Source organism: Solanum dulcamara, chromosome 10 (genome assembly GCF_947179165.1).
Source record: "Solanum dulcamara chromosome 10, daSolDulc1.2, whole genome shotgun sequence".
Lineage (NCBI taxonomy): Eukaryota > Viridiplantae > Streptophyta > Magnoliopsida > Solanales > Solanaceae > Solanum > Solanum dulcamara.
Window position 1 is genome coordinate 3,429,028 of NC_077246.1, and position 25,886 is coordinate 3,454,913.

Consider the following 25,886-nt stretch of genomic DNA (forward strand, 5'->3'; position numbering starts at 1 on the left):
GCTAAGTATCCCCCTTATGCTATACTTTCGGTTCAAATGTACTCCTCTCATTATACTTTGGTACAAATTCGCCCTTAATTTTAACGGAACAATACTTGAAAAACTCAAAATTAAATAACTCATTCCCAATTTTAAATATCTAATTTTTTTTACAAATAAATAAAATTTTCAAGTACTAATTTGAGTTTTTTTCTTAGAAATGACAATACAGCACTAATACATGAAATTTCTAAGTATTAATTTGAGTCTTTTTTCTTACAAAATGATAAGACAGTAAATGCTGCAAAATAATTTTACAGCATTTTCTATCTAATCATTTTCTAAGGAAAAAAGACTCAAATTAGTATTTAAAAATTTCATGTATTAGTACGTAAAATTATGCAATGCATTATGTATTGTCATTTCTAAGAAGAAAAAAAAACTCAAATTAGTACTTGGAAATTTTATTTATTCCTAAAAAAATTAGATATTTGAAATTGAAAATGAATTATTTAATTTTGAGTTTTTCAAGTGTTATTATGTTAAAATTAAGAGCAAATTTGTACCAAAGTATAATGAAAGGGGTATATTTGAACCAAAAGTATAACAGGGGGAGTATATTTAGCCCGAAAGTATAACGAGAGGTATATTTAAACTATTTCCAATAGTATAGGGGTATATTTGATCCTTTTCCGTATTTTTTATTGTTTAGGCCAACTTGTGCTTATCTAGATTATACTTACTTAATACTCTGCACGTCCACCAGCAATAGGTTTCAGGTAATTTTGTGAGACTAGAATATATCACCTATTATTTTTTCTTTGGTGGAAATTAAATCTGAGACCTTGTAGTACTCAAACTCACTTCATTGATCACTAAATCATATATTTGGATGCTTTAAATGATAATAATTGGATTCTAAATTTAATGTGCATATAATAAAATTTTTAACACAAATATATTATTTAAACAAAAATTACTGGATTCGATCAAACCTTCAACCAGGCTTCTACCTCCGACATTGATTGCCTCGTTTCTTTTCAGTTTGAAACATATTAATGTTAATTGGTTGGGGATGTATTCTTATGCTGTTTCAGTGTGGCTATTTTCCGATTTGGATGTTATGATCCATTGTAAGGCATGAGGCTTGAGTCGATGTGGGGTTTAATTGAAAATTTTAGTAAGTCTTAATGTTGAAAAATAGTTGTTAGAATGTTTACGGTTTGGATAAAAATCAATCCAAATCAAAAAATTAAATCAAAATTAAATAAATTAATTTTTTATTTTGTTTGATTTTACATTTTTAAAAATTGATAATATTTGATTTGGTTTTGATTTTATTCAAAAAAATCAAAGAAATAATCGAACTGACAAATAATATACATATTTTTTATAATAATATATACATAATATATTAATGTATAGATTATTTTTTATGAATACTTTTTTTTGCAATAAAGGCAGCACACTAATCTAAAATAGTAAGATATGACGCTTCTTTTATTTGTACAACCATATCATTAGCTTATGCATTATTTAGTAAGTTTATGTTGTTTAATACATTGAATTAACTAACAATATAAACAAAAAGTTAAATATAGTTAAAGTTCTGGTATAAGAATTATAAGATCCAAAGTGACACGAAGACAATTATTGTTTTTTTGAATCAGTTATTGTCTTTTTTCTTTTTTTTTCTCTTTTGAAGAATCGTTTCTTTTATTTTTGTGTATGGTTAATAACCGACTAACCGAACCAAACCTAATCGAAATTGAAAACAACCAAAGTAATGGATGTATATTTATTTGGTTTGGTTTGGTTTTAATAATTTTAAAATCGATTAAATTGGTTTGATTTTAGTTTTGACTAATAACCAACCCAAACTGACCCATGAACACCCCTAAGACTAACAAAATAACTATCATATGTTTACCAGTTACTACCATATATTTTTATTTATTAACTCCAAAAAGTAAGGATTGAAATCATATTCATGTGACCAAAAAATCGAAAAAAATGTCAAAACCGAACCCAACCAAACGAATATAGTTGGTTTGGTTTCAACGAAAACCGAACCAAATCGTCCGTGCACAAGGAAGAAGATTGTAGCAACACAAAATCACATGAAGAAGATTAGTAATTCTAAGCATAGAGAACTGAAGTTTTTCTGTTTGTGATTTTGTGTATCTCAAGTTGCAAGCAAGCTCATCGACAAATTTCAGTGGCTAAAAGGAGGGTAAATAAACATTCTTCGAGGTACGTGGACCCTTAAGAGTTCCAATACCCGACCCCAACTTGCTTGGGATCGAGCTATAGTAGCCGTTGTATATGTCATCGTCAATGAAGTGCCACGTTCCATCAAAGTCTCAAGACTCAATTATTATCTTCAATAGTCTTATGAAATTCTTAACAAACACACTTCTCAAGATGTAAATACAAGAGACTATAGATGCAAATCAGGCTTAAACAAGAACAACAACAGCTTCGCCTTACTCCCAAACAAACTGATATCAGCTACAAGAACTAAATGTAAATTATCAAAGTGAAAATGTCAATTACATAGATTTGTATTTCGAATCTCCATTCACCTAACTAAAGAATATGCAATCATCAAGAAGTGCTTTAGCTTCTCTGTTATTGTCTAAAAATCCTCAATTCACACTTAATAGTTGATGATACTTATTGGCACATGGAAAACATCAGGAAATTATAATGATAAGCTCCAGGCACACTTGTTAGACATTTCCCAAAAAAAAAAAAATTCTTTATAGTTCTTGATCATTAGCCAACATCTGCAAAACGGAACAAACACGACTAAAAGCTTCTTACTCAGTAACAAAAAATTTTGCTCTTCAAGGCATAATATGCCGCGATTTCACTATGCAGTAGAAACAATTGGTAACAAAAGCAAAACGCAATGACTCAAAGAATATATAAGTAGTATGAACCGACAGTGTAAAAATTTTCCACGTAGTCAGTGCATTTAACTTAAATCCAAAGTACCAAGAAGATTCAAAAGGATTCCAACCTATTAGCCAAGATTGTCATGATAGCCAATATAGCATCACTGTCATTGCTACAACTGCTTGTTGTACAATGCTTCCTTCTGTAAAAATCATTTCGGTCACTTAGTCGTTTTTCAAGTCAATAAACTGAATCCCAGAAGCCATATGGAATGTCATATATACACAACAGACGAACCGGAATAGTCGTTAAGGAGATTCAAAACATAACAAAGTAAACATACAAAGAAGCAAAGGAGATCCAATATCTACTATATTTACATTAAAAAATAAGCATTAATAGTCAAAAACATACCCAAACTATCACTTTTTTGCGAGTTTCATATCTCAGCTATCAATTGTTCTCTTTACCTACCAAAACTATAACTTCCTTTGTATTAAAACACAACTCGATAATGAGTGGGCCAAATATTTGTTCCTGAACGACAACATAGGTGTGCAGGCCACTCAAAATCGAGGTGTGTTTTATTACAAAGGGGATTGATAATTGAGGTAAGAAACTGGAGAAAAGGTGATAGTTTAGGTCGTTAATATAACAATGAATAGTTGTGATATAAAACTCGCAAAAAAGTGATAGTTTAGATGGGTTATTTTACCATTAAACTGTATATGGAGTGTAGTTTCTGACAAAGGGGATTCATACGTGGGAGGATGAACCATTATAGGTACAGGGTTCAATTGATCCCAAAACTTTCTATGTGAAACCTAATTGTATGTGTAACAATTTACTAAAATTGCAATGAATATTACATGAACAAAACCATAATTTTAAAAATATAATCGATTCAATGCTAAGAATCTTACCGGTAAAATTTAAATCCTGAATCTGCCTCGTGATTTGTATGATAGACGTACCTAGGATCCTCCTCGGGCTTCCTATGATAGATGTACCTACGCTCTGCCTTAATAATCACTTCATTCTCCAGATCAACAGTTACAACACCATAGCGAAATCTAGATCTCTCATTTTCGTGATTTCACTACTACTCGAACACGGATCATCCCTAACCCTGCTCCAAGAACCTCGATTCAACGAGTAAATCTCAACACGCAATCGAATTTCCTCTCATGTTGAATTACCCTCACTATTTTGTAATCATTGCTTTCCAGAACAAATCCAAACCCGAAACCAACAACAACATATCCCATTGAAACAATTGGCTTAGGCAGAGATTTGAATTCATTAGTTAAAGGACTCCACAAGTAAATCCAAGTAACATGAGAAAATATAGGCCCAAAATACAGAGAATTCCATTAACAGGCTCCAATAGCATGAATTCTATCGATTGCAATTCAATCGGAATTTTAAATCTATAAATCCCACAATCTCGAGACTGCCAATTGTTATCATCCCTCACCAGTGTGTATTTCTTATCGAAAACTTGATCGAAATGAATGGCGATTTCGCGTGTGCAGAACAGAGTACGCCATGATTTACAGATGGAACGGAAATGGAAGAGGGATTTTGTTAACCATAGCCTAGAATTAGAAAGCTGTCATGGTTAAGAAGCTATTAGAATTAGTTAGAAGTTAGTTATAACTTGTTATATATGGTTAGAAGGTTGTTAATGAATGGTTAGAAGTAGTTAGTATATGAGTGTACAAAATACACAAATACATCACACTATAAAGTGTGAGTATATAAAGATGTAACTATACACTGTACAATCCAATTTTTACATTTTTTGATATTTCCTTCTCTCTCTAACTTTACTCTCCCTTCTCTCTTCTCCTCTTCTCTTCTCTTCTGCTTCATCTGCATCTTCTTATCCTTTCTTTTCTTTCCTTCTTTTTTTCATCACTTTATCTCCATGTCAAAGCTCCACTGATGGAGCCATCATGGTATCAGAGCCGAAGAAGAAGTTCACAACCGGCGACCTAGATTCCAATAGAAGAAGTTAATCGGCGATCTAGGGCTCAAGCTGTCAATAGAGATATATACAGCTGAAGCTACGTCGGGAGCTATGGAAACTGGTGATGCAAACCTGAACGGAGCACATGCAACTGCTGAAGCTCCGATTATAGGCCACAATCACCCTCTGTATCTCCATCAGAATGACACTCCAGGTAACTCTCTAATTTCTCTTCAGCTCACAGGCTCTGAGAATTATGCTGTGTGGAGTAGGTCTATGCGAATTGGACTCTTAGGTAAAGGTAAATTGGGCTTTGTTAATGGAAGGTTCCCTAAGTCTCAGTTTGCACCTGAGCTGTTTGACATTTGGGAGAAGTGTAATGCTGTAGTTTTGTCCTGGATAATGAATGCTGTTATACCTGGTTTGCTGAGTAGTATTGGTTATGCTGGTGATGCACACAAGGTATGGAGTGATCTGAAAGAGAGATATGACAAAATTAATGGTGCACATGTATTCCAAATGCACAAGGAAATTCAGAGTTTTACACAAGGAACTATGACTGTTACTGAATACTACACACATCTAAGAGGGTTGTAGAATGAATTTGACTCTATCATGCCATGTCCAGGATGCTCCTGTACTGAATCAAAAAGGTTCCAAGAGCACTTTGAGTACCAGAGGCTGCTCGAGTTCCTTATGGGACTCAATGAGTCGTATTCAACTGCTCGAGGTCAGATACTAATGCAGAAACCAATTCTTAACCTAAACAAAGCATACTCCTTGATAGTAGATCATGAAAGCCAAAGAAATCTGGCAAGTACAGGTTATGAGAATGTTACCTCTAGAATTGTTGAAAGCACTGCTTTATTCACTGAGAAAGGTGGAAGTGGTCCTAATCAAGGTGACAACTTTGGCCATCAACAAGGGGTGATGGTAACTCATGAAGAGGACACTACGACAACCAATATAAGCCACCAAAATTCCAGAAGCCATTGCTTGTATGTGAGGTGTGTGGTTACAGGGGGTACTCCAAGGAACAATGTTTCAAAGTGAAAGGTTATCCAGTTGGATGGAAGTCAAAGAAGAAGAGAGAAAACTCCAAATCCAATTCATATGCTAATCAGGTTGAGGTCACTCAGTTTACAAGCCCACAACCTACTTTTGACACACCTACACCTTCAACATTCTTCACACAGGATCAGTACCATCAGATCCTGCAAATGCTGGCCAAAGGAAGTGAAAATAGAGGAGATCTCTCAGCTAAAGCAGCTAGTGCAGGTAGTGCTCTATTTGCTTTGGTATATGTAGATAAAAGCTGGATAGTTGACACTGGAGCCACCAATCATATGACTCCTAAAGCTGATCTGCTAACTAATTGCCACACAGTACCACCATCTGAGAGGAGACAAGTACTTTTACCCACTGGAAATGTTGTATCAATCTCACATATTGACAGTACTCACATTTTTGATAATCATCGTATTGACAATGTCCTGTTTGTGCCTAACTTCAAATACAATCTCCTATCTGTATCACAACTCACCAAAGAACTCAACTGTATGGCAACCTTCTTTCCTGACTTCTGTATTTTTCAGGATCTCTTCAGTGGTCAGGTCAAGGGGATTGGTAAAGAGGATCAAGGACTCTACATTCTAAAGGAAGGTGGTCTAAAGACAGCAGTCAATGGTGCAGCAACTCAGTCTCCAAATGTAGTCTCTGCTCTCCATACAAAGAGCAGTGTCACCTCATCTTGTAACTCTGCTTCTGCTTCTGCTTCTCTATGGCATCTAAGACTAGGCCATGTACCTGTAGATATAATAAAGAAATCTTCCAGTATTGAGATTCTAGAAACTGATCACTCTACTTGTACAGTTTGCCCACTTGCTAAGCAAACTAAACTCATTTTTCCTGTAAGTTCTCATGTTTTAAATGCTATACTTGAGTTGGTTCATTGTGATATTTGGGGTCCCTATAAGGTACCTACTCATGATGGCAAAAAGTATTTTGTGACTGTGGTAGATGATTACTCTAGGTTTACTTGGGTTTTCCTTATCACTTCTAAGTCTGATGCCATTGTGGTGTTAAGAAACTTTTTTACACAGGTTCACAACCTCCACTCCACAACTGTTAAGACTCTGAGAACTGACAATGGAAGTGAATTCTTCAATACTATATTTCAAACCATGTTGTCTAACCTTGGAATCCTACATCAGAGTACTTGTGTATATACTCCTCAACAAAATGGTATTGCTGAGAGAAAGCATAGAACTATCTCGGAGATGGCCAGGACACTCAGGTTTCAATCATCTGTTCCCTTGAAATTCTGGGGTGAATGTGTCACCACTACAGTTTATCTCCTCAATATAATTCCCTCCAAATTGCTGCAGTATAAGACTCCATTTGAACTACTCCATCTACATCCTCCCTCCATCATTCATCTTAAAGTCTTTGGCTGTCTTTGTTATGCTACCTGCCCCCATATACCTAAAAAATTCTCTCCTAGAGCTATACCTGTTGTTCTGATGGGCTACTCATCTTCACAAAAGAGGTACCTACTATATGATCTGCACTCAAAATCCTTCTTTGTTAACAGGCATGCAGTGTTCAAAGAGGATCTTTTTCCCTTCAAGGATGTGCAAGTCTCTCCTAATCCTATATTTCCAGTCCTCACACTGCTAGAATCCTACACTTCCCCTCCCTCCCCTACAGTATCTCCTGATCACCCCCAGCCTCCACTACCTTCTTTCTCCCCTGATATATCCCTCATTCCCCCTGCTCCTGTCCCCTCCAAGAAATCCTCCAGAGCTAGTATGCCTCCCTCCGGGCTGCAAGATTATATTACTACTCCTTCTAGGTCTGCAAACTCCATAAATCACTGTATGGACTCAAACAAGCCCCCAGGCAGTGGAACCTGAAGTTGACTGAGTCCTTGTTCAAGTTGGGATTTAACAAAAGTCACCATGACTACTCCTTGTTCACCAGGCAAGTTAAAAAAGATATTGTTGTTGTGCTGGTTTATGTGGATGACCTGTTGGTCACTGGGAGCAACACATGCTTAGTAGAGGACACAAAAAGAGATCTACAATGTTAATTCAAAATGAAAGACCTAGGTGAGCTGAAGTTCTTTCTAGGCATTGAGTGTGCTAGATCCAGTCAAGGAATACATATCTCTTAGAGGAAATATGCTCTTGAACTGATTGCTGAATGTGGCCTAGGAGGAGCTAAGCCTGTAGGAACACCATTAGAGCAGAACAAGAAGCTTACATCAGTGAAGTATGATGAACACATTTCACCTGAGAGCAGTGCTGATGATCAGATACTACAGCAGCCTAAAAGATATCAAAGACTTATGGGAAGACTCTTGTACCTCACCATGACCAGACCTGATATAGCCTTCCCAGTCCAGGTACTGAGCCAGTACATGCACAATCCTAAAGAGTCACACATGGAATCAGCACTTAGAGTTATCAGATATCTCAAGAAAGCTCCAGGTCTGGGATTATTAATGCCATCTGAAAATACAAATGCACTTACTTCCTACTGTGACTCAGACTGGGGATCTTGTCTTGAAACAAGGAGGTCAGTCACCGGATATCTGGTGAAGTTTGGCGGAGCACTGATCTCTTGGAAATCAAAGAAATAAGAGACAGTGTCCAGGAGCTCAGCAGAAGCTGAGTTTAGAAGCATGGCCAACTGTGCAGCTGAGATCACTTGGTTGATAAGCTTGTTTAAGGAGCTGGGAGTTCACATTGAGACACCTGTTAACATGATATATGACAGCAAGGCTACAATCCAAATTGCTGCAAATTCCATCTTCCATGAAAGGACCAACATATTGACATAGACTGCCACTTTGTAAGAGAAATAATCTGCCAAGGCATGCTGAAGACCAGTTTCATACACACAAAGGACCAGTTGGCAGATATCCTCACAAAAGGCTTAGGAAAGGCTCAGCATCAACATCTGCTGAACAATCTTGGAATGCTGAATCTCTTCAAACCATGAGATTGAGGAGGAGTGTTAACCATAGCCTAGAATTAGCAAGCTGTCATGGTTAAGAAACTGTTAGAATTAGTTAGAAGTTAGTTATAATTTGTTAGATATGGTTAGAAGGTTGTTAATGAATGGTTAGAAGTAGTTAGTATATGAGTGTACAAAATACACAAATACATCACAATATACAAGTGTGAGTATATAAAGATGTAACTATACACTGTACAATCCAATTTTTACATTTTTTGATATTTCCTTCTCTCTCTAACTTTACTCTCCCTTCTCTCTTCTCCTCTTCTCTTCTCTTCTGCTTCGTCTGCATTTTCTTCTCCTTTCTTTTCTTTCCTTATTCTTTTCATCACTTTATCTCCATGTCAAAGCTCCACTGATGGAGCCATCAGATTTCATTGACAATCTGGAGAGGATGTTGATTATTATGTCGAATGGAAGATAAATGAGGTTTCTTTCCCTTTGATGCAACGACGACGAAGGAGTAATTGTGGTGTTTTCGTCTTTCACAGCATTCATCAATGGCGGAATATTAGTTTTTCTCACCATTTGTTGATGATCGCCAGAGGATAATAGCAAGTACAATAAGAATGACAAAGTTTAGTAAATAATTTTCCATAGCCAAATTTTTAGTGATCTTAGAAACCCGAATGGTTTAAAACTCTCCTAAACCATCACCATTTTAGGAGTTTAATACTCAAATGAGAGAAGTATTGGAAACACATTTAAATTCTAAACTCATCGTGAATTATTAGTTTTATCTTCGAATTATTGACAACTTTAAAAACACTCCTTTAATTGACTAATTGAACTTAAATACACATTTGGTCTTGTAACATAAGTGAAATACACCACTAAATTCTCGTCAAGTTTAAAGATGTTTTCAACACTTCTACCATATTTTTATTAAGAGTTTCATGCTCCAACAAGAGTTTGAGACCACTTGTAATGTCACGTAGCAAATCTGGGTTTATCTAAAGTTTAGTTAGTCAAGTAGAGGGGTACTTTTAAAGCTATCAATATTTTAGAGACGAAACTAATAGTTTACATCAAGTTCAAGGGTATTTTTGAAGGCTAAAAAGGGCAGCCCGGTGCACTAAAGCTCCCGCTATGCGTAGAGTTCGGGGAATGGTCTGACCACAAATATGCCTTTTAACTTTGTCTCATTTCACTTTTATGCCCTCCAAATTTGGGATGCACAAGTAGACGCTTAAACTTGTATAAAATTAAACAAGTCGACACACATGTCCTATGTGACACAATACACGTAGGACGCCACGTAGGATAGAAAATTGTCAGATAGGATGTCATGTAGGACGAATGTGTCTATTTGTTCAAGTTTTGGATAGTTAAAGTGTCTACTTGTGCATTCGTAAAGTTAGAGGTCACAGTTGTCAGCTGAAATCAAGTTAAGGGTCATATTTATGTATTATGCCTATTTTGAATATTCTCTAAACCTATAATTATTGGGTATTTTTGTTACTCGGCATTATAACTCCTTTAACATTAAGGAAAAACACTCGATTAAATATGTGAAAATATTTGGTATAACTTGTTGAGAGACGCGTGGGAACTACAAGAAATTACTCTTAGAAAATGAATCCACCTGACAAAGTGAATTTATAGGGTTATATGAACGCTCAATAGTTTGGATATGGAACTTGCAAATAGGGATAGTTTATGAGAATTTCAACCTATTTATTCATAAACTTTATTTCACATGTACTTGGAATTATTTGGAGGATTTTTGGGAGCGTGATGTTCACATAGCATGTCATATTCTTTCGGGGTGTAGTTCAAGAGGTTTCGTGAACACTCAATAGTTCATTATAAAACTTGAAAAAAATGATAGTATATGAGATTATTATTTTTTACCTAGTCACTCTATATATTTTAATCAAATCAAATAATTTAATCTTGTTGGTCCTCCTAATTTTGATCTAATTTAATCTTAGATTAAATAATTTTTTTAATTCCCTTTACATAGAAAATATATGTTATATAATTAGCTTATTTTTAGAACCAAATATTATTTCTCGAATATCAAGTAATAATACAAATATTAATATTATTAGAATCTAAATCATTATTTATTGGTTCGAATTTCCCTACTTATTAAGTTAGATAATAAAAATATATGAATAATATTTGAATAGTTAAATAAATATGAATCTTGAAAGTACTACTCCTATGACATAATATTATTAGTGAAATAGTGTCAAATTTTTCAAAAGGTTCCAAATAACAAGAGGTTTTTCTATAAGGAAAAGGATTTGATATACACCCAACTTTCTGATCTAGAGTTGATAAATTCTTCATTATAAAAATGGTTCACATATATACCCCTATCGTTACACAAATAATCTGGATATATATCATTTGTGTAATATTGTTCCATTCTCATATAGAGATGTCACTCAAATGTGTTGAATCCTCCATCTAGAGTTAAAAAAAAACTAAAGAAGAAGAGAAGGGACACTCAGTGCATGAAGCATCCCTCGTTCATGCAGGTTTGGGAAGGAGAACACTCTCTAGAGGCTAACCTAATCTTCTCAATCTTTTTCCATACATAACATTATTTGTACCATGTGTCAACGGACTTATTTGACAGCAAATGGTATACATTAAAGTGCAAGTTTATCGATATACTTTACGAAGGGTACATAAACTTTCATCGAGGTGTTGTGAACCCTTAGAGTTCCAACACCCGATCCCAACTTGTTTGAGATTGATCTGTAGCCCTTGTTTTTATATCACCATCGAGGAAGCGTCATGTTCATCAAAGTTTTGGGACTCAAAAAAAATTTCCCTCTAAATAGCCTTATGAAGTTCTTAACAAACACACACTTCCCAAGAAATAAATACAACAGAGAATACATGCTAATTAATAGGCTTAAGCAATCTACCACTAGCTACTAGAACAAGAATAACGATAACAACAACTACGGCTCAGCCCCAAACAAGTTTTATTCAACTACAAGAACGATGTAACTTATAAAAGTGAAAATGTCGGTTATATAGATTTATACAATCATCAAGAAGTGCTAAAAGCTTCAACAAATATAAGTATCTTGATCACTTGTTAGAGATTTCCAATAGAATCACTCTTTATTGTTCTTCTAATCATTAGCCACATCTTCAAAACAGAACAAACCGCTACTAGAAAGTAGAAACAACGGTTTTTCCCACCGCGAATCAATAAAAAATTTGTGATATAAAACATGACTGTTCACTCATTTTCTCTGAACCAGCTCACTGGAAAAACACATGCTGAAAATAATTAACACTGAAATATTGTGAAGCTTTCTAATTTTTCCATATGCGAACACTTTCTAATTTTTCCATATGAGAACACTACTATTTTTTTCTTTTCACACTGATTCAATCAAAATATCTGTAAAAATAGCCACCGAACATTTTTCCGTGGGAAATTTCAATGGAAAAATAGTGATTTCTATGTAGTGAACACTACTAAAAGTATGAGCTTTAGTAAAAAAAAAAAAAGCAAAGAACTTAAGGCCTAACATACCATGTTTTCACTATGCTCCAGAACAGTGTTTGTCATAGGCGAAAGCTTTAGAAAGCGCTCCAAGTCTACTTGGTCTTTAAGCGCAAAACACAATTAAAGTATGAGCTTTAGTAAAAAAAAGGCTCAATGAAGAAAAATATAAAAATGTATATGTAATGCCAGAAAAAAGAACTTTATAGTGTCTTTAATATAGCATTTATGAGGATTCATCCCCAGTTTTATTTAGATTTTTCCTTTATTTTATGTAAAGGGAGAGTCTCCCTTATTTATGCTTTCCTAGTTTCTTTGTATCGAGAGGAGTCATTTCCTTTAGGTGCATAGTTTCTAGGTTTTCTTTTCATGTGCTTGTATCGGGGATGAATTGGCTGCCCTTAGTAGGATGGTCGGCTTATGAACCACCATAGGATTGGAGGTTAGGTTTATGTCCCCCTCCGTGTATTTTTCTGTTTTTATGTATAATACAGCTTGGGGGTGAGCGACTCAACCCCTGGCCGCGCACGAGAGGTGGGAGCCTCGTGTAGGGTCTGTTCCCTTAAAAAAAATAAAAAATATAGTGTCTTTAATATCTCTTTTGCTAATTGAATTTATTTATTCAAGATAGAACTCACAGGCAATGAGGCACGCGCCTTGACTTGCCTAAACTGAACCACAGCTTAAGCTAGGCGTAGCGCCCTCCCTGAGTTTAATGAGCCTTTGACAACACAGATCCAGCAACATTTGGGGAACAAAAGCAAAATGCAAAGAACTTAAGTTCTATGAACCAACAATGTAAAAGTTTTTTCAACGCAGTCAGTATATGTAACTTAAATCCAAAATACCAACAAGATTCAAAAGGATTCCCGCCTATTGGCTAAGATCGTCGTGATGTCAGTTGGGTGGAACAAGGCTCCCAGTAAAAGAGAACCTTTTTGAAGAATATCCATCGTGGTAACTCGAATCATTCTTGACATATTCTTTGTTGCGTAGAACCAGATCATATTCAGGCAATGTTAACGACATAGCATCCATTTCATTGCTCCAACTGATCGTTTCACAATGATTCCTGTTAGATAAAAAAGAAGAAGCCTTTTCGATCATCAACTCGTTTTTCAAGTTGATAAACTAAATCCTGGAATTCAGTGGTGGAGCTAGAGAGAGCAAGGTTTGTCGGAAAATTACACTGCATATATACAAGGTCAAATCATGTTATTCTGTATAGTAGATGTTGAATGTCACTCGACGTTTTCATGTGTTCACTTTTATTTTGAGATAATGGTCAAAAACATACTGAACTGTCATTTTTACACTCAACTATCAAATGTTTTCTTTTCCTACCTGAACTATCATTATCTATGTTTTCCCTGAACTATCATCATTTATGTATTAAAACACATCTAGTTGAGTAGAGGTGGTAGTTTAGAGAAAAAAGGGAATAACTGATGGTTGACTTAATCAACTTCCAGGTGTGTTTTAATACATAGATGGTGATAGTTCATGCATTAAAAGTGAACAACTGATAGTTGGAGTGTGAAGCTCGCGAAAAATGATTTAGATGTGCTTTTGACCATTAACTCATTTATTTTTTGAAAAAATTCTGGCTCTGGCATTGCTAAAATCAATAAGGAATGTCATATATACATACCAACAATTCGCCTCAATAATCACTTCTTTCTCCAGATCAATAGCAAGGGTAGCCCGAGTCCTGACAGAACGATTGACACTAACATCTCTCTCTTTTTCGGTGATTTCATTACACGAGCACGAATCACTAACCCTACTCCAGGAATCGCGATTCAAAGAGTAAATTTCAATCCGTGAATTGGATTTCCACTCATGTTGAAGTACCCTCACTACTTTGAAATCATTGCTCTTAGGAACAAATCCAAAGCCAAAATTAACAACAAGATATTGCAAATGAACAATTGGCTTGGGCAAAGCTTTGTATTCCTTAGTTAAAGGGTTTCAATACACAAAAGAAATATAGGACCTACAAGGTCCACAAATACAGAGTATTCCTTTAACAGGGCTCAATAACATGAAATCTAAGGATATCAATTCAAATGGAATTTTAAATTTCCAAATCACATCGTGAGGGTACCAGGTATCAGCGTTTCTCATTAATGTATATTTTTTATTACAAATTTTGTTGAAATGAATGGACATTTCGCGTGTGGATAACTGTAACAGAGAACGCCATGATTTGCAAACGCAATGGAACCGGAAGAGAGATCTAACAGGCAATCTGTTGAGGATTTTGATTATAATGTCGAACGGAAGCTGAGGAAGGTTTTCATTATTACTGTTTTGCTCCATTGATGATAATCTCCATTAATGACAATGAAAGGTGCAAAAATGAATTAAGAAGTGAAGAAAATGATTTTATATGGATATATTAACTGATCCTAGAACCAGGGAACCATTTAAGCTAGGTACATATATATTGTTGGGTAGAGTAGTAAATACTCCTTCATTCTTAATTAGACGTGTTGGATTCGAGTCCTGGTTATAGAATGACCTTTGGTAGGAAGTGTTTTAACTTTAGAGTGGGACTTCCAGATGCAAATTCGGATAAGTTGGCCCCAAAGCGCCCACCTAACATCCATGGAAAACCAAAAAAAGAAAAAGTACATATATAATTTCGTCAAATCAAATAATTTAATCGTATTTTATTACTTATTGTGTTTTTACTTAATTAATTGAAATATACGTCTTTTGATCCCTTTACATAGGAAATATGTTATGTTTACATTACTATTTTTGAAATCTCAATAAAGCATGTTCTCAAAATTGATTTTCTGTTGTCGAACATTAATTTGATTGTGGACAAGACTATTGTGAAAGTATGTGTACTATTCTTTTCTAACAATTATAAATTCTTGTTTTCTCGAGGTAGAGTTTGTTTGTAATAGGAGCCCCGTTGTGTTTTTACGGAGCTTGGCATGCTTTCACATTAGCTCACCTTTTGGTGATTTGATTCGTAGCAGTCCAAATATATCTGGGAGTTCCTTTTACACGCCACTTTATATATACTTGGCGATAATAATGTAATATATTGGTAAATAGATGATTTAATAGTTAATACTCGTTAAGTTTGTAAAGATTCACGGTAGAAGGATCATAATCAATTGAAGGTTAACTATGCTTAGCCAAATATCATAAGGATAAAATCGGAATTTAACAATGTTTCAGGGTATAAAAGGTAAAAATTTCTCTATTAATTAAATTAAATGGTAAAATATGTTATGTTATATGCTTAGTTTACTGTAAATATGGAGTGATATGGAGAGATTTGGTAGATAAACTTAAAATAGGGAATTTTTTGTAACACCCCTCAAAATTTTTCCCTTAAGATTCGGACCTTCCTTGTACACGTGTGGGGTCAATCGTATTTATTTTGAAGTATGTGCTTGAGTTAACATGAGTCCTTGAGAAATTAAAGAGTGTTGGAGGTGATGTGGGGTCATAGAGGACCCCTAGGACCGAGCTAAGTCCCCAAAAAGGTTCGTCGTGGCTAAGTTAGGATGAGTTCGTGTATGGGGTCGACTTCTAATGACCCTATCTTTTGAAAGACGACAATCTGGGTGGCCCACGACCCATCAAATTAAAGGTCGTCGAGTCTTCTTTCCAACTCTACCAAGAATGTAATTTTTGAAGTTCGGAGTCAAAATATATGGCGGTCCTAAGGTGAACTAGCACATCAGGGATTTTCAGGCCTGGGTTGCAATTGCTGGAAAACTAGGCTTGGCGCCGCAGTGGCGCGACGCGCCATTATCTTGCCAGAAACATGCCTCAGTAGTTTGGGCTCTGGCGCGGCGCGCCACTAAAAGGTGTGCAGGGTTTTTCAAGCCAATTTCCAGAACCCAGAAAATATTAGCCTTGGCGCTGTAAGGGCGCGACGCGCCACTATCGCGCCAAGAATGTGCCTCAGTAGTTTGATCCTTGGCGCGGCGCGCCACTACAAGGTGTGCAGGTTTTAGGCGTAATCAGCCTGGCGCTGCAATGGCGCGATGCGCTCATCGCGCCAGGTGCATTTTTGACTATTTTTCAGAACTTTTAAGGAGGGGTAATTTGGGAATTCCCCCAGATTATATATGTATCATCCTTATCCAATTTGGGGACATATTTTCAGCCCCCACTCTCTCTCTAAAAAGCCCTAGGAGTTTCCTCTCTCTCTCTCTTCTTCTTCCTCTCCAAATCCTCCTCCAACAAGAAGAGTTCCAAGAGCTTTAAGGTTTGAGTTCTCCATTGAAGACCCAACCACAAGGTTTTCTTCAAGTCTTCACTAAGGTATGTAAGGCTATCCAAAACATGGGTTGAGTCCACCCATGTGCCCTACTCTTGCTTTGAGGTTAGATGTTCATGAAAAAAATGGAGTTTTCTTGGTATGGTTATGTTTGTATGAGCTTTGTCCCCTATTTATTTGACTCTATATGTGTTGATGTTGTTGAGCTAAAAAGTCCTTAAAATGGGCCTTTATGTGAGAATGAGTTGATCAAGACGAGTTGTTAAATATATTTTTATTGATCTTCTTAATTATGTAGATTATGATAAAAGATGCTATCTTCTTAAGAATGTTGCCTATTATAAAATGTCGATTTAAAGTCTTGAAGTTGTGATGAGTCTCAAAGATTTCTCAATGGACGGAGGAAATGATTGGTTATGTCCATGTGTTGTTATAAACGTGCATTTATATTTCTTTGAAAGATATGATTGAGATTGATCGGATAGTATGATTGAGAGAGATTTGATCATGATAGAGTTGATGAGTTGCAAGGTTGAAATGAGACTTGTCAATATGATTTGATTGAGTTGATTGGATGGAGTTTTATGAGCATTGAGTCTTGGGAGGAGTATCGAGCACCGAATTGGGCAAGAGTATAGTCCCTACTCGAACCCAATAACTACGTCGCCAAACGTAGGGGTGATTGAACCGTTAAAGTCAGATGTTTCCCCGAGATATTTGTCCTGACATTATAAGACTTGGTTGGATTGGATCCATGATTGGTTGATTCGTTCATACCCTGGCAAAGTATGAACGGACGCGGCAACAACGTCGGTTTGTTGTACTTTCACTGGCTCATATGTGATGGTTGTCGGGTAAGATAAACTCTCAAATAGGTCTTGATAGTACTCTAAGTCAGGATGAGTTGAATTGTATGTGATTGGTCCCGTCTAAATCATATCCCTGTTTAGACTTAGAACATTTGATTGAGTTTTTATCCCCTTTGAGTTGAGATTCCGAGTTGATTGATTCTTCCTTAAAGTTCGTTGCATTCGGCCATTTTACATACTCGTACATTCCATGTACTGACGCCATTTGGCCTGCATCGTTTCATGATGCAGAGACAGGTACTAGAGATCATCAACCAGCGCTCCGTTGAAGATCCACATACACTCCCAGCTAGTTGGTGAGTCCTCCTAGTTTCCGGAGGATGTTGAGCTTTCTTGTATAGTTTTTGTTGTCGTTTCCTTTATTTTGATTATTGGTAGCCATGGACTTGTCATTGGCACCTCTTAGACTTTGATAGAGGCTTCATAGACTGGAGTGTGGGGAGGTTGAACTGTTATTTTAAGGAGTCTTATTATATTGTTTTGTTGGGTCGAAAATGCTTGGCCCTCGGCCCCCATATATATATGAACAATATTTCATTATTTGAGTTTTCCGCTAAGAGAATATGATTGAATGAATGTGTGACTAGACCAGGTGATTCGCTCGGCGGCCAGAAATGGCCTTCGAGTGCCGGCCACGCCTAGGGTACCCTCCCGGGGCGTGACAAACATGGTATCAGAGCCCAGAGTTCAAGTGTCCTAGGGAGTCTATGAAGCCGTGTCTAGTAGAGTCTTGCTTATGGGTGTGTTGTGCACCACACTTATAAGTAGGAGGCTATAGGACATTAGGAATTATTTCACTTCTTTCATACTCTGACTTCATGCGATAGAGTTAAAACTCTATAAAACTCATTTCTAATTCGTGCATTTGTACGTTACAGATAATGCCTCCTAAACGTACGACTGGCTAGAGAAACGTTGACAACGCCGAGATGCCCCAATTAGAGGTACGCCCAGTAAGGTCTAGATGTCGACCTGCGAGGTATGCGGAGGCAACCCAAGTGCCTGCTACTCTGCCTGCACCCACGTCAGAGGTAGAATTTAGAGGAGCGATTGCAATGCTCACGCAATTAATGGCTGCCCAAAATGGTAACCAGAGTTCGCCGACTCTTAGCTCTAGTTCCCAAGAGCCATCTGCTGCCACCACAATTAGAGACTTTCTGAGGATGAATCCGCCTGCATTCACGGGTTCTAAGGTTTTTGAAGATCCCCAAAACCTTATTAATGAGATATGGAAAATTCTGAAAGCTATGCATGCTACGGAGATTGAGGGGGTCGAGTTGGTGTCCTATCAACTCAAAGATGTGGCGAACATTTGGTATAACCAATGGGAAAAAGGTAGGGGTGAGGATGCTGAACCTGCTAGATGGGATGAATTTGAGGGAGCCTTCCTTGACCACTTCTTTCCTCGAGAATTGAGGGAAGCGAAAGTGGAGGAATTTGTAAATCTAAAACAAGAAGGTATGACTGTTAAGGAGTACAGCCTGAAGTTCATCCAGTTATCCAGGTATGCTCCAGAAATGATCCCAAATATGAGGTCAAAGATGAGGAAGTTCGACTCCGGATTAGGGAGGCATGTAAAGAAGGAGTGCAAAGCAGCATTGTTGATCTCGGACATAGATATTTCCAGATTGATGGTGTATGCTCAACAGATAGAGGATGAGAAGAGGAAAGACAGAGAGGAGCATCTGAGCAAAAAAGGCAAGATCAGCTGGGCATGAGAATGAGCAGAGGCAAAACAAGGGCAACAGGTCCTTCTTCCAGAAGAGGTCTCCCAATTATGCCTCATCTACCGTCAGCGCACCTATGCCGCAGAACAAGTATGATCGGCAGGGACAAGGTCGCCAGAATCTCAGACCCCAGGGTTCTCAATCCCAAACTAGCGTGGGTCAAAGTTCACAAGGGAAGCCACCATGTGTCAAGTGTGGTAAGCTTCACTTGGGAGAGTGCAGAGCGAGAAGGATGGGTTGTTATAAATGCGGCCAAATAGACCATTTTCAGAAGGAGTGTCCAGCATGGGGGAACAGAGCCCAGTTCTCTACCGCCGCACCACCATATAGGGGTAATCAGAGGGGCACTACTTCAGGTACAAGTGGAGGTACAAACCGCCTATATGCCATGGGTAGTCGCCAAGATCAGGAGAACTCTCCAAACGTCGTGACGGGTATGATTCGAGTCTCTTCTCTTGATTGCTATATTTTGATGGATCCAAGTGCTACCTTATCTTTTGTGACTCCTTACGTGGCTAGTAAATTCAATAAAATTCCCGAATGTCTTCTTGAGCCTTTCAGTGTAGCTACTCCTATTGGTGATTCTGTCTTAGCTGAGAGAGTCTATAGAGATTGCACTGTGTGTCAATTCATCACAGAGATACCTTGGCCGACTTAGTTGAGTTGGACATGGTTGATTTTGATGTGATCCTTGGCATGGACTGGCTTTATGTCTGCTATGCCTCTATTGATTGTAGAACTCAGGTTGTCAAGTTCAAATTCCCGAACGAAGCTGTCATAGAGTGGAGGGGTAGTCTTGTTATGCCTAAGGGTAAGTTTATTTCTTACCTTAGGGCCAGGAAACTAATCTCAAAAGGGTGCATTTATCACCTTGTCTGAGTGAAAGATGACGATATTGAGTCTCCATCCCTGGAGTCGGTTCCGATCGTCAATGAGTTTCTGGATGTCTTTCCTAAAGATCTGTCTGGAGTCTCTCTTGATAGGGAGATCGACTTCGGGATTGATATTCTTCCTGATATCCAACTTATCTCAATCCCTCCCTATAGAATGTCTTCGACTGAGTTGAAGGAGTTAAAGGAGCAGTTGAAAGACTTGTTAGATAAGGGATTCATTAGGCCGAGTGTCTCACCATGGGGTGCTCCGGTCCTATTTGTGCGGAAGAAGGATGGGTCCCTTAGAATATGTATCAACTACAGGCAGCTGAATAAGGTCACCGTAAAGAACAAATACCCTCTCCCCAGAATAGATGACTTATTCGATCAACTTCAGGATGCCACTTGTTTCTCAAAGATAGACTTGAGATCCGGCTACCATCAGTTGAAGGTGAGGGAGTGTGATATTCCGAAGACCGCTTTTCGGACTCGTTATGACCACTTCGAATTTTTGGTCATGTCCTTCGGGTTGACTAATGCCCCCGCAACTTTTATGGATCTCATGAACAGAGTGTTTAAACCATATCTTGATATGTTTGTGATTGTATTCATAGATGATATTCTGGTCTACTCCAAGAATGAAGAGGAGCACGCCCATCATCTTAGAATCGTCTTACGAACTTTGAGAGAGCAGGTATTATATGCAAAGTTCTCCAAATATGAATTTTGGCTTGCATCGGTGGCCTTTCTAGGTCACATTGTATCTGGAGATGGTATTCAGGTTGATGCTCAGAAGATTGAAGTTGTGAAGAATTGGCCCAGACCCACATCCCCGACAAAGATAAGGAGCTTCCTGGGTTTGGCTGGCTATTATCGAAGGTTTGTAGAGGGATTCTTATCCATATCATCACCATTGACTAAGCTGACCCAAAAGAAGGCTAAGTTTCAATGGTCCGATGCTTGTGAGGAGAGTTTCCAGAAATTGAAGACCAAGCTAATCACTGCTCCTGTCCTGACTCTGCCCGATGGAACAGAGGGCTTTGTGATCTATTGTGATACATCTAGAATAGGGTTGGGCTGTGTACTGATGCAGAGGGGAAAGGTGATAGCCTATGCTTCGAGACAGCTTAAGGTTCATGAGAGGAATTACCCAACTCATGACCTTGAGCTGGCAGCTGTGGTATTCGCGCTTAAAATCTGGCGCCACTACTTGTATGGAGTGCATGTTGACGTATTCACTGATCACCAGAGCTTGTAATATATTTTTAGCCAGAAGAAACTCAACCTGAGGTAAAGGAGATGGCTTGAGCTACTCAAGAACTACGATATGAGCATCATCTACCACCCAGGTAAAGCTAATGTTGTTGTTGATGCTCTTAGCAGGTTGTCTATGGGTAGCACTGCCCACATGGAGAAAGGAAAGAGAGAATTGGCGAAGGAGGTACACAAATTATCCCGATTGGGAGTTCATCTGGAAGAGAACAATGAAGGCGGAGTTACTGTTCAAGATGGGTCTACATCCTCACTTGTGGTGGAGGTAAAGGAGAAACAAGATCAGGACCCCGTCCTCCTTCGATTGAAGGAAGTTGTCCACAAACAGGGGGTGATGGTTTTCACCAAAGGGGGAGATGGTGTATTGAGATACCAAAACAGATTGTCTGTGCCAGATGTCGATGGTGTTCGAGGAAGGATTATGGCTGAAGCTCATAGTTCCAGATACTCTATCCATCCGGGCTCTACGAAAATGTACCATGACTTGAGGGAAATCTATTGGTGGAGTGGGATGAAGAAAGATATTGCGGAATTCGTTTCCGAGTGCTCGAATTGTCAACAGGTGAAGGTTGAGCATCAAAGGCCATGTGGTTTAGCTCAAAATATAGAAATTCCAGAGTGGAAGTGGGAAATGATCAACATGGACTTTATTACAGGTCTATCGAAGTCTCGAAAGTAGCATGATTCGATTTGGGTGATTGTGGATAGGATGACGAAATCCGCTCACTTCTTAGTGGTTAGGACTACTGACACCGCAGAGGATTATGCAAAGTTGTACATTCAAGAGATCGTCAGATTGCATGGGGTTCCCTTATCTATCATCTCAGACAGAGGAGCTCAATTCACTTCCCAATTCTAGAGATCCTTTCAGAGGGGACTGGGTTCGAAGGTGAACTTGAGTACGGCCTTCCATCCCCAAACAGATGGCCAGGACGAGTGCACCATCCATACATTGGAATATATGTTGAGGGCATGCGTGCTTGACTTCAAGGGAAATTGGGATGACCACTTGCCTCTCATAGAGTTTGCATATAACAATAGCTATCATGCAACCATTCAAATGGCTCTTTATGAAGCTTTGTATGGGAGGAGGTGTAGATCTCCCATTGGGTGGTTTGAAGTTGGTAAAGCTGAGTTGATTAGGCCTGACCTTGTTCACAAAGCCATGGAGAAAGTGAGAATTATTCAAGATAGGCTAAAGACAGCCCAAAACCGCCAAAAATCTTACACCGACGTGAGAAGGAGAGACTTAGAGTTTGAGGTGGGTGATTGGGTGTATTTGAAAGTGTCACCCATGAAGGGTGTCATGAGGTTCAGAAGGAAAGAAAAGCTCAGTCCTCGGTACATTGGTCCTTACCAGATTTTGAGGCGGATAGGGAGTGTTGCCTATGGATTGGAGTTACCCTCAGAGCTATAATCTATTCATCCGGTGTTCCACGTTTCGATGTTGAAAAAGTGCTTGGGTGATCCTTCGTTGGTAGTCCCTATTGATAGTGTTGGAGTTAAGGATAGCTTATCCTATGAAGAGGTTCTGGTCCAAATTCTTGATCGCCAAATTTGCAAACTGAGGAACAAGGAGATCGCCTCAGTCAAAGTCCTGTGGAGGAACCAAATTGTTGAGGAAGCCACATGGGAAGCGGAGGAAGCAATCTAAATATCCACATCTATTCGTGCCTACCGAGGAGAATGTTGAAGGTAATGTCCATTTCCTTGGCTTGAATTTGTTTGTACATTTTGAGAATTTGATTGGTTGAATGACTGAATTTTGATTGTGATTTGTACCCCGAGTCCATTCTTGATCACTCATCATTCGAGGACGAATGATCCCAAGGGGGAGATAATGTAACACCCCTCAAAATTTTTCCCTTAAGATTCGGACCTTCCTTGTACACGTGTGGGGTCAATCGTATTTATTTTGAAGTATGTGCTTGAGTTAAGATGAGTCCTTGAGAAATTAAAGAGTATTAGAGGTGATGTGGGGTCATAGAGGATCCCTAGGACCGAGCTAAGTCCCAAAAAGGTTCGTCGTGGCTAAGTTAGGATGAGTTCGTGTATGGGGTCGACTTCTAATGACCCTATCTTTTGAAAGACGACAATCTGGGTGGCCCACGACCCATCAAATTAAAGGTCGTCGAGTCTTCTTTCCAACGCTACCAAGAATGTAATTTTTGGAGTTCGGAGTCAAAAGATATGGCAGTCCTAAGGTGAACTAGCACATCAGGGATTTTCAGGCCTGGGTTGTAATTGCTGGAAAATTGGGCTTGGCGCCGCAGTGGCACGACGCGCCACTATCGCGCCAGAAACATGCCTCAGTAGTTTGGGCTCTGGCGCGGCGCGCCACTAAAAGGTGTGCAGAGTTTTTCAAGCCAATTTCCAGAACCTAGAAAATATTAGCCTTGGCACTGTAAGGGCGCGACGCGCCACTATCGCGCCAAGAATGTGCCTCAGTAGTTTGGTCCTTGGCGCGGCGCGCCACTACAAGGTGTGCAGGTTTTAGACGTAATCAGCCTGGCGCTGCAATAGCGTGATGCGCCCCTATCGCGCCAGGTGCATTGTCACGCCTCGGGAGGGTACCCTAGACGTAATCGGCACTCAGAAACCATTTCTGGCTCCCAAGCGAACCACATAGTCTGATCACACATCCGTTTATTCATTCATTCAGCGGAAAGTTTAAAAATAAAGAGTAATTTAGCGGGCAACTCAAATAACCCATCCAACTCAAAGAATAAAGGCCATGGGCCGACAGATCAACTAAAATATTTGTCATTTAAAAATAGCTTGACAAGAAATACTCAAGGATAGAAATACTCAATCGACTCATCACTATCTAGTCTATGAAACCTCTATCACTACTATCTAATTGGTGCCAACGACATGTTTATGGTTACCTCAAATCAAAATGAAAAGGGCTAATTCGATGCAAGAATACACAGACGGTGTCCTCCGAATGTAGAGGAGGACTCACCAATACGCTGAGTGCGAATAGATCCCCAATGATACTCCTATTGACGATCTCTTAAACCTGTCTCTGCATCATGAAACGATGCAGGTCCAAATGGACGTCAGTACGTGGAATGTACTGGTATGTAAAATGGCAGAATGAAACATACCTCAAGAAAGAATAACATCGGTCCACATATCTCAATTCAGAAAGATGAGAGAGACTCAACAAGGCGTCATAAGTCTAAAGTAATAATACATTTTTAGACAAAGACCAATCATATACCATACAGTCCAATCCAATCATACACAATACAGTTCAATCAAATCATTTACAATTCGATCCCTTTCAATCATGTACACTCCGATTATATACACTCAACTCAACAATCAACTCCATAATCAAATCCAATCTAGTCACATACCATTCTATTCAATCCAATCACAATTCATCTATTCCAATTCGACCATATACAATCTACTCAGCATTCAACTCAACAATCAGCTCAAATGACTCAACTCAGTAAATATGCAAATTAAATTATGCAACGCTTTACAATTCAACTCAAAGGACTCAACTCAATAAGTATGTAACAACTCACTCAAGTGTCCTAAGTCCAACAAGAATAGTTTAGACAGGACTAACTCATAAGCCACTTAACTCAACTGACTCGGAGCACTAACAAGGCCTAAATGGGAGTTTCTCTTAACCGACAACCATCACCTATGAGCCGGTGATAGTACAACAATCCGACATTGTTGCCACGTCCGTCCATACCGTGCCAGGGTATGAACGCCTCTCTAATCATGAGTACCATCGATTAGTCAATCCCTATCATTTCAGGATAATATAAATGGGAAACATCCGACTTTAACGGTTCGATCCCACGGGAAGCATCCAACTTTAACGGTTCCAATCCCTCGGAAAACATCCAACTTTAACGGTTCCATCCCTACCTACATTGGCGGCGTAGTTTCTGGGGTTCAAGTATGGACTATACTCTCACCCGCTTCGGTGCTCGATACTCCTCCCATGACTCTATGCTCATAAGACTCCTCAAATCATCTCAAACAAGCCCTCACGGCTAGTTTCATGTGGTACAATACCACCTCATCAACTCGGTTCTCATTTGCAATTCAATTGAGGCACAATGACAAGTCTCATTTAGGACTTTGTCCACTTGTCAATTCCTTCCTCATATCAACTCAATCAAGCCTCCTCTACATGAACATTTATGACATCTCCTCAAGATTTAACACAACTCTATGACTTCAACTCAACCATTCAAATAGAATAGCGCATTTAAGGAAATTGACTTAAACAACATATTCACATGGCTAAAGAGGTCAACAAAACATAACAACAATTCATCTCCATCAATTCATACTAATCATGAAGGAATTTAAGGACTTCTTGGCTCAACAACATCAACACATATAGCATTATATAAATAGGAGACAAAGTTCATATAGACATACACCATACCAAGAACTCTATTTTTCATGAATATCTAACCTCAAGCAAGAATAGGGCACATGGGTGAACTTAGCCCATGTTTTGGATAGCCTTACATACCTTGTTTGAAGACTTTGAAGAAATC

The 25,886-nt window shown here is 38.4% G+C and overlaps 1 protein-coding gene across 1 annotated transcript; it reads left to right on the forward strand.

Annotated features, from left to right (window-relative positions):
* The first annotated feature begins 7,949 nt into the window (after positions 1–7,949).
* Positions 7,950–8,495, forward strand: LOC129870975 (uncharacterized mitochondrial protein AtMg00240-like). Its single transcript, XM_055945844.1, has 2 exons — positions 7,950–7,962; positions 8,068–8,495. Exons 1-2 carry the CDS (start codon positions 7,950–7,952, stop codon positions 8,493–8,495), a joined length of 441 nt encoding a protein of 146 aa, XP_055801819.1.
* Positions 8,496–25,886: the final 17,391 nt, after the last annotated feature.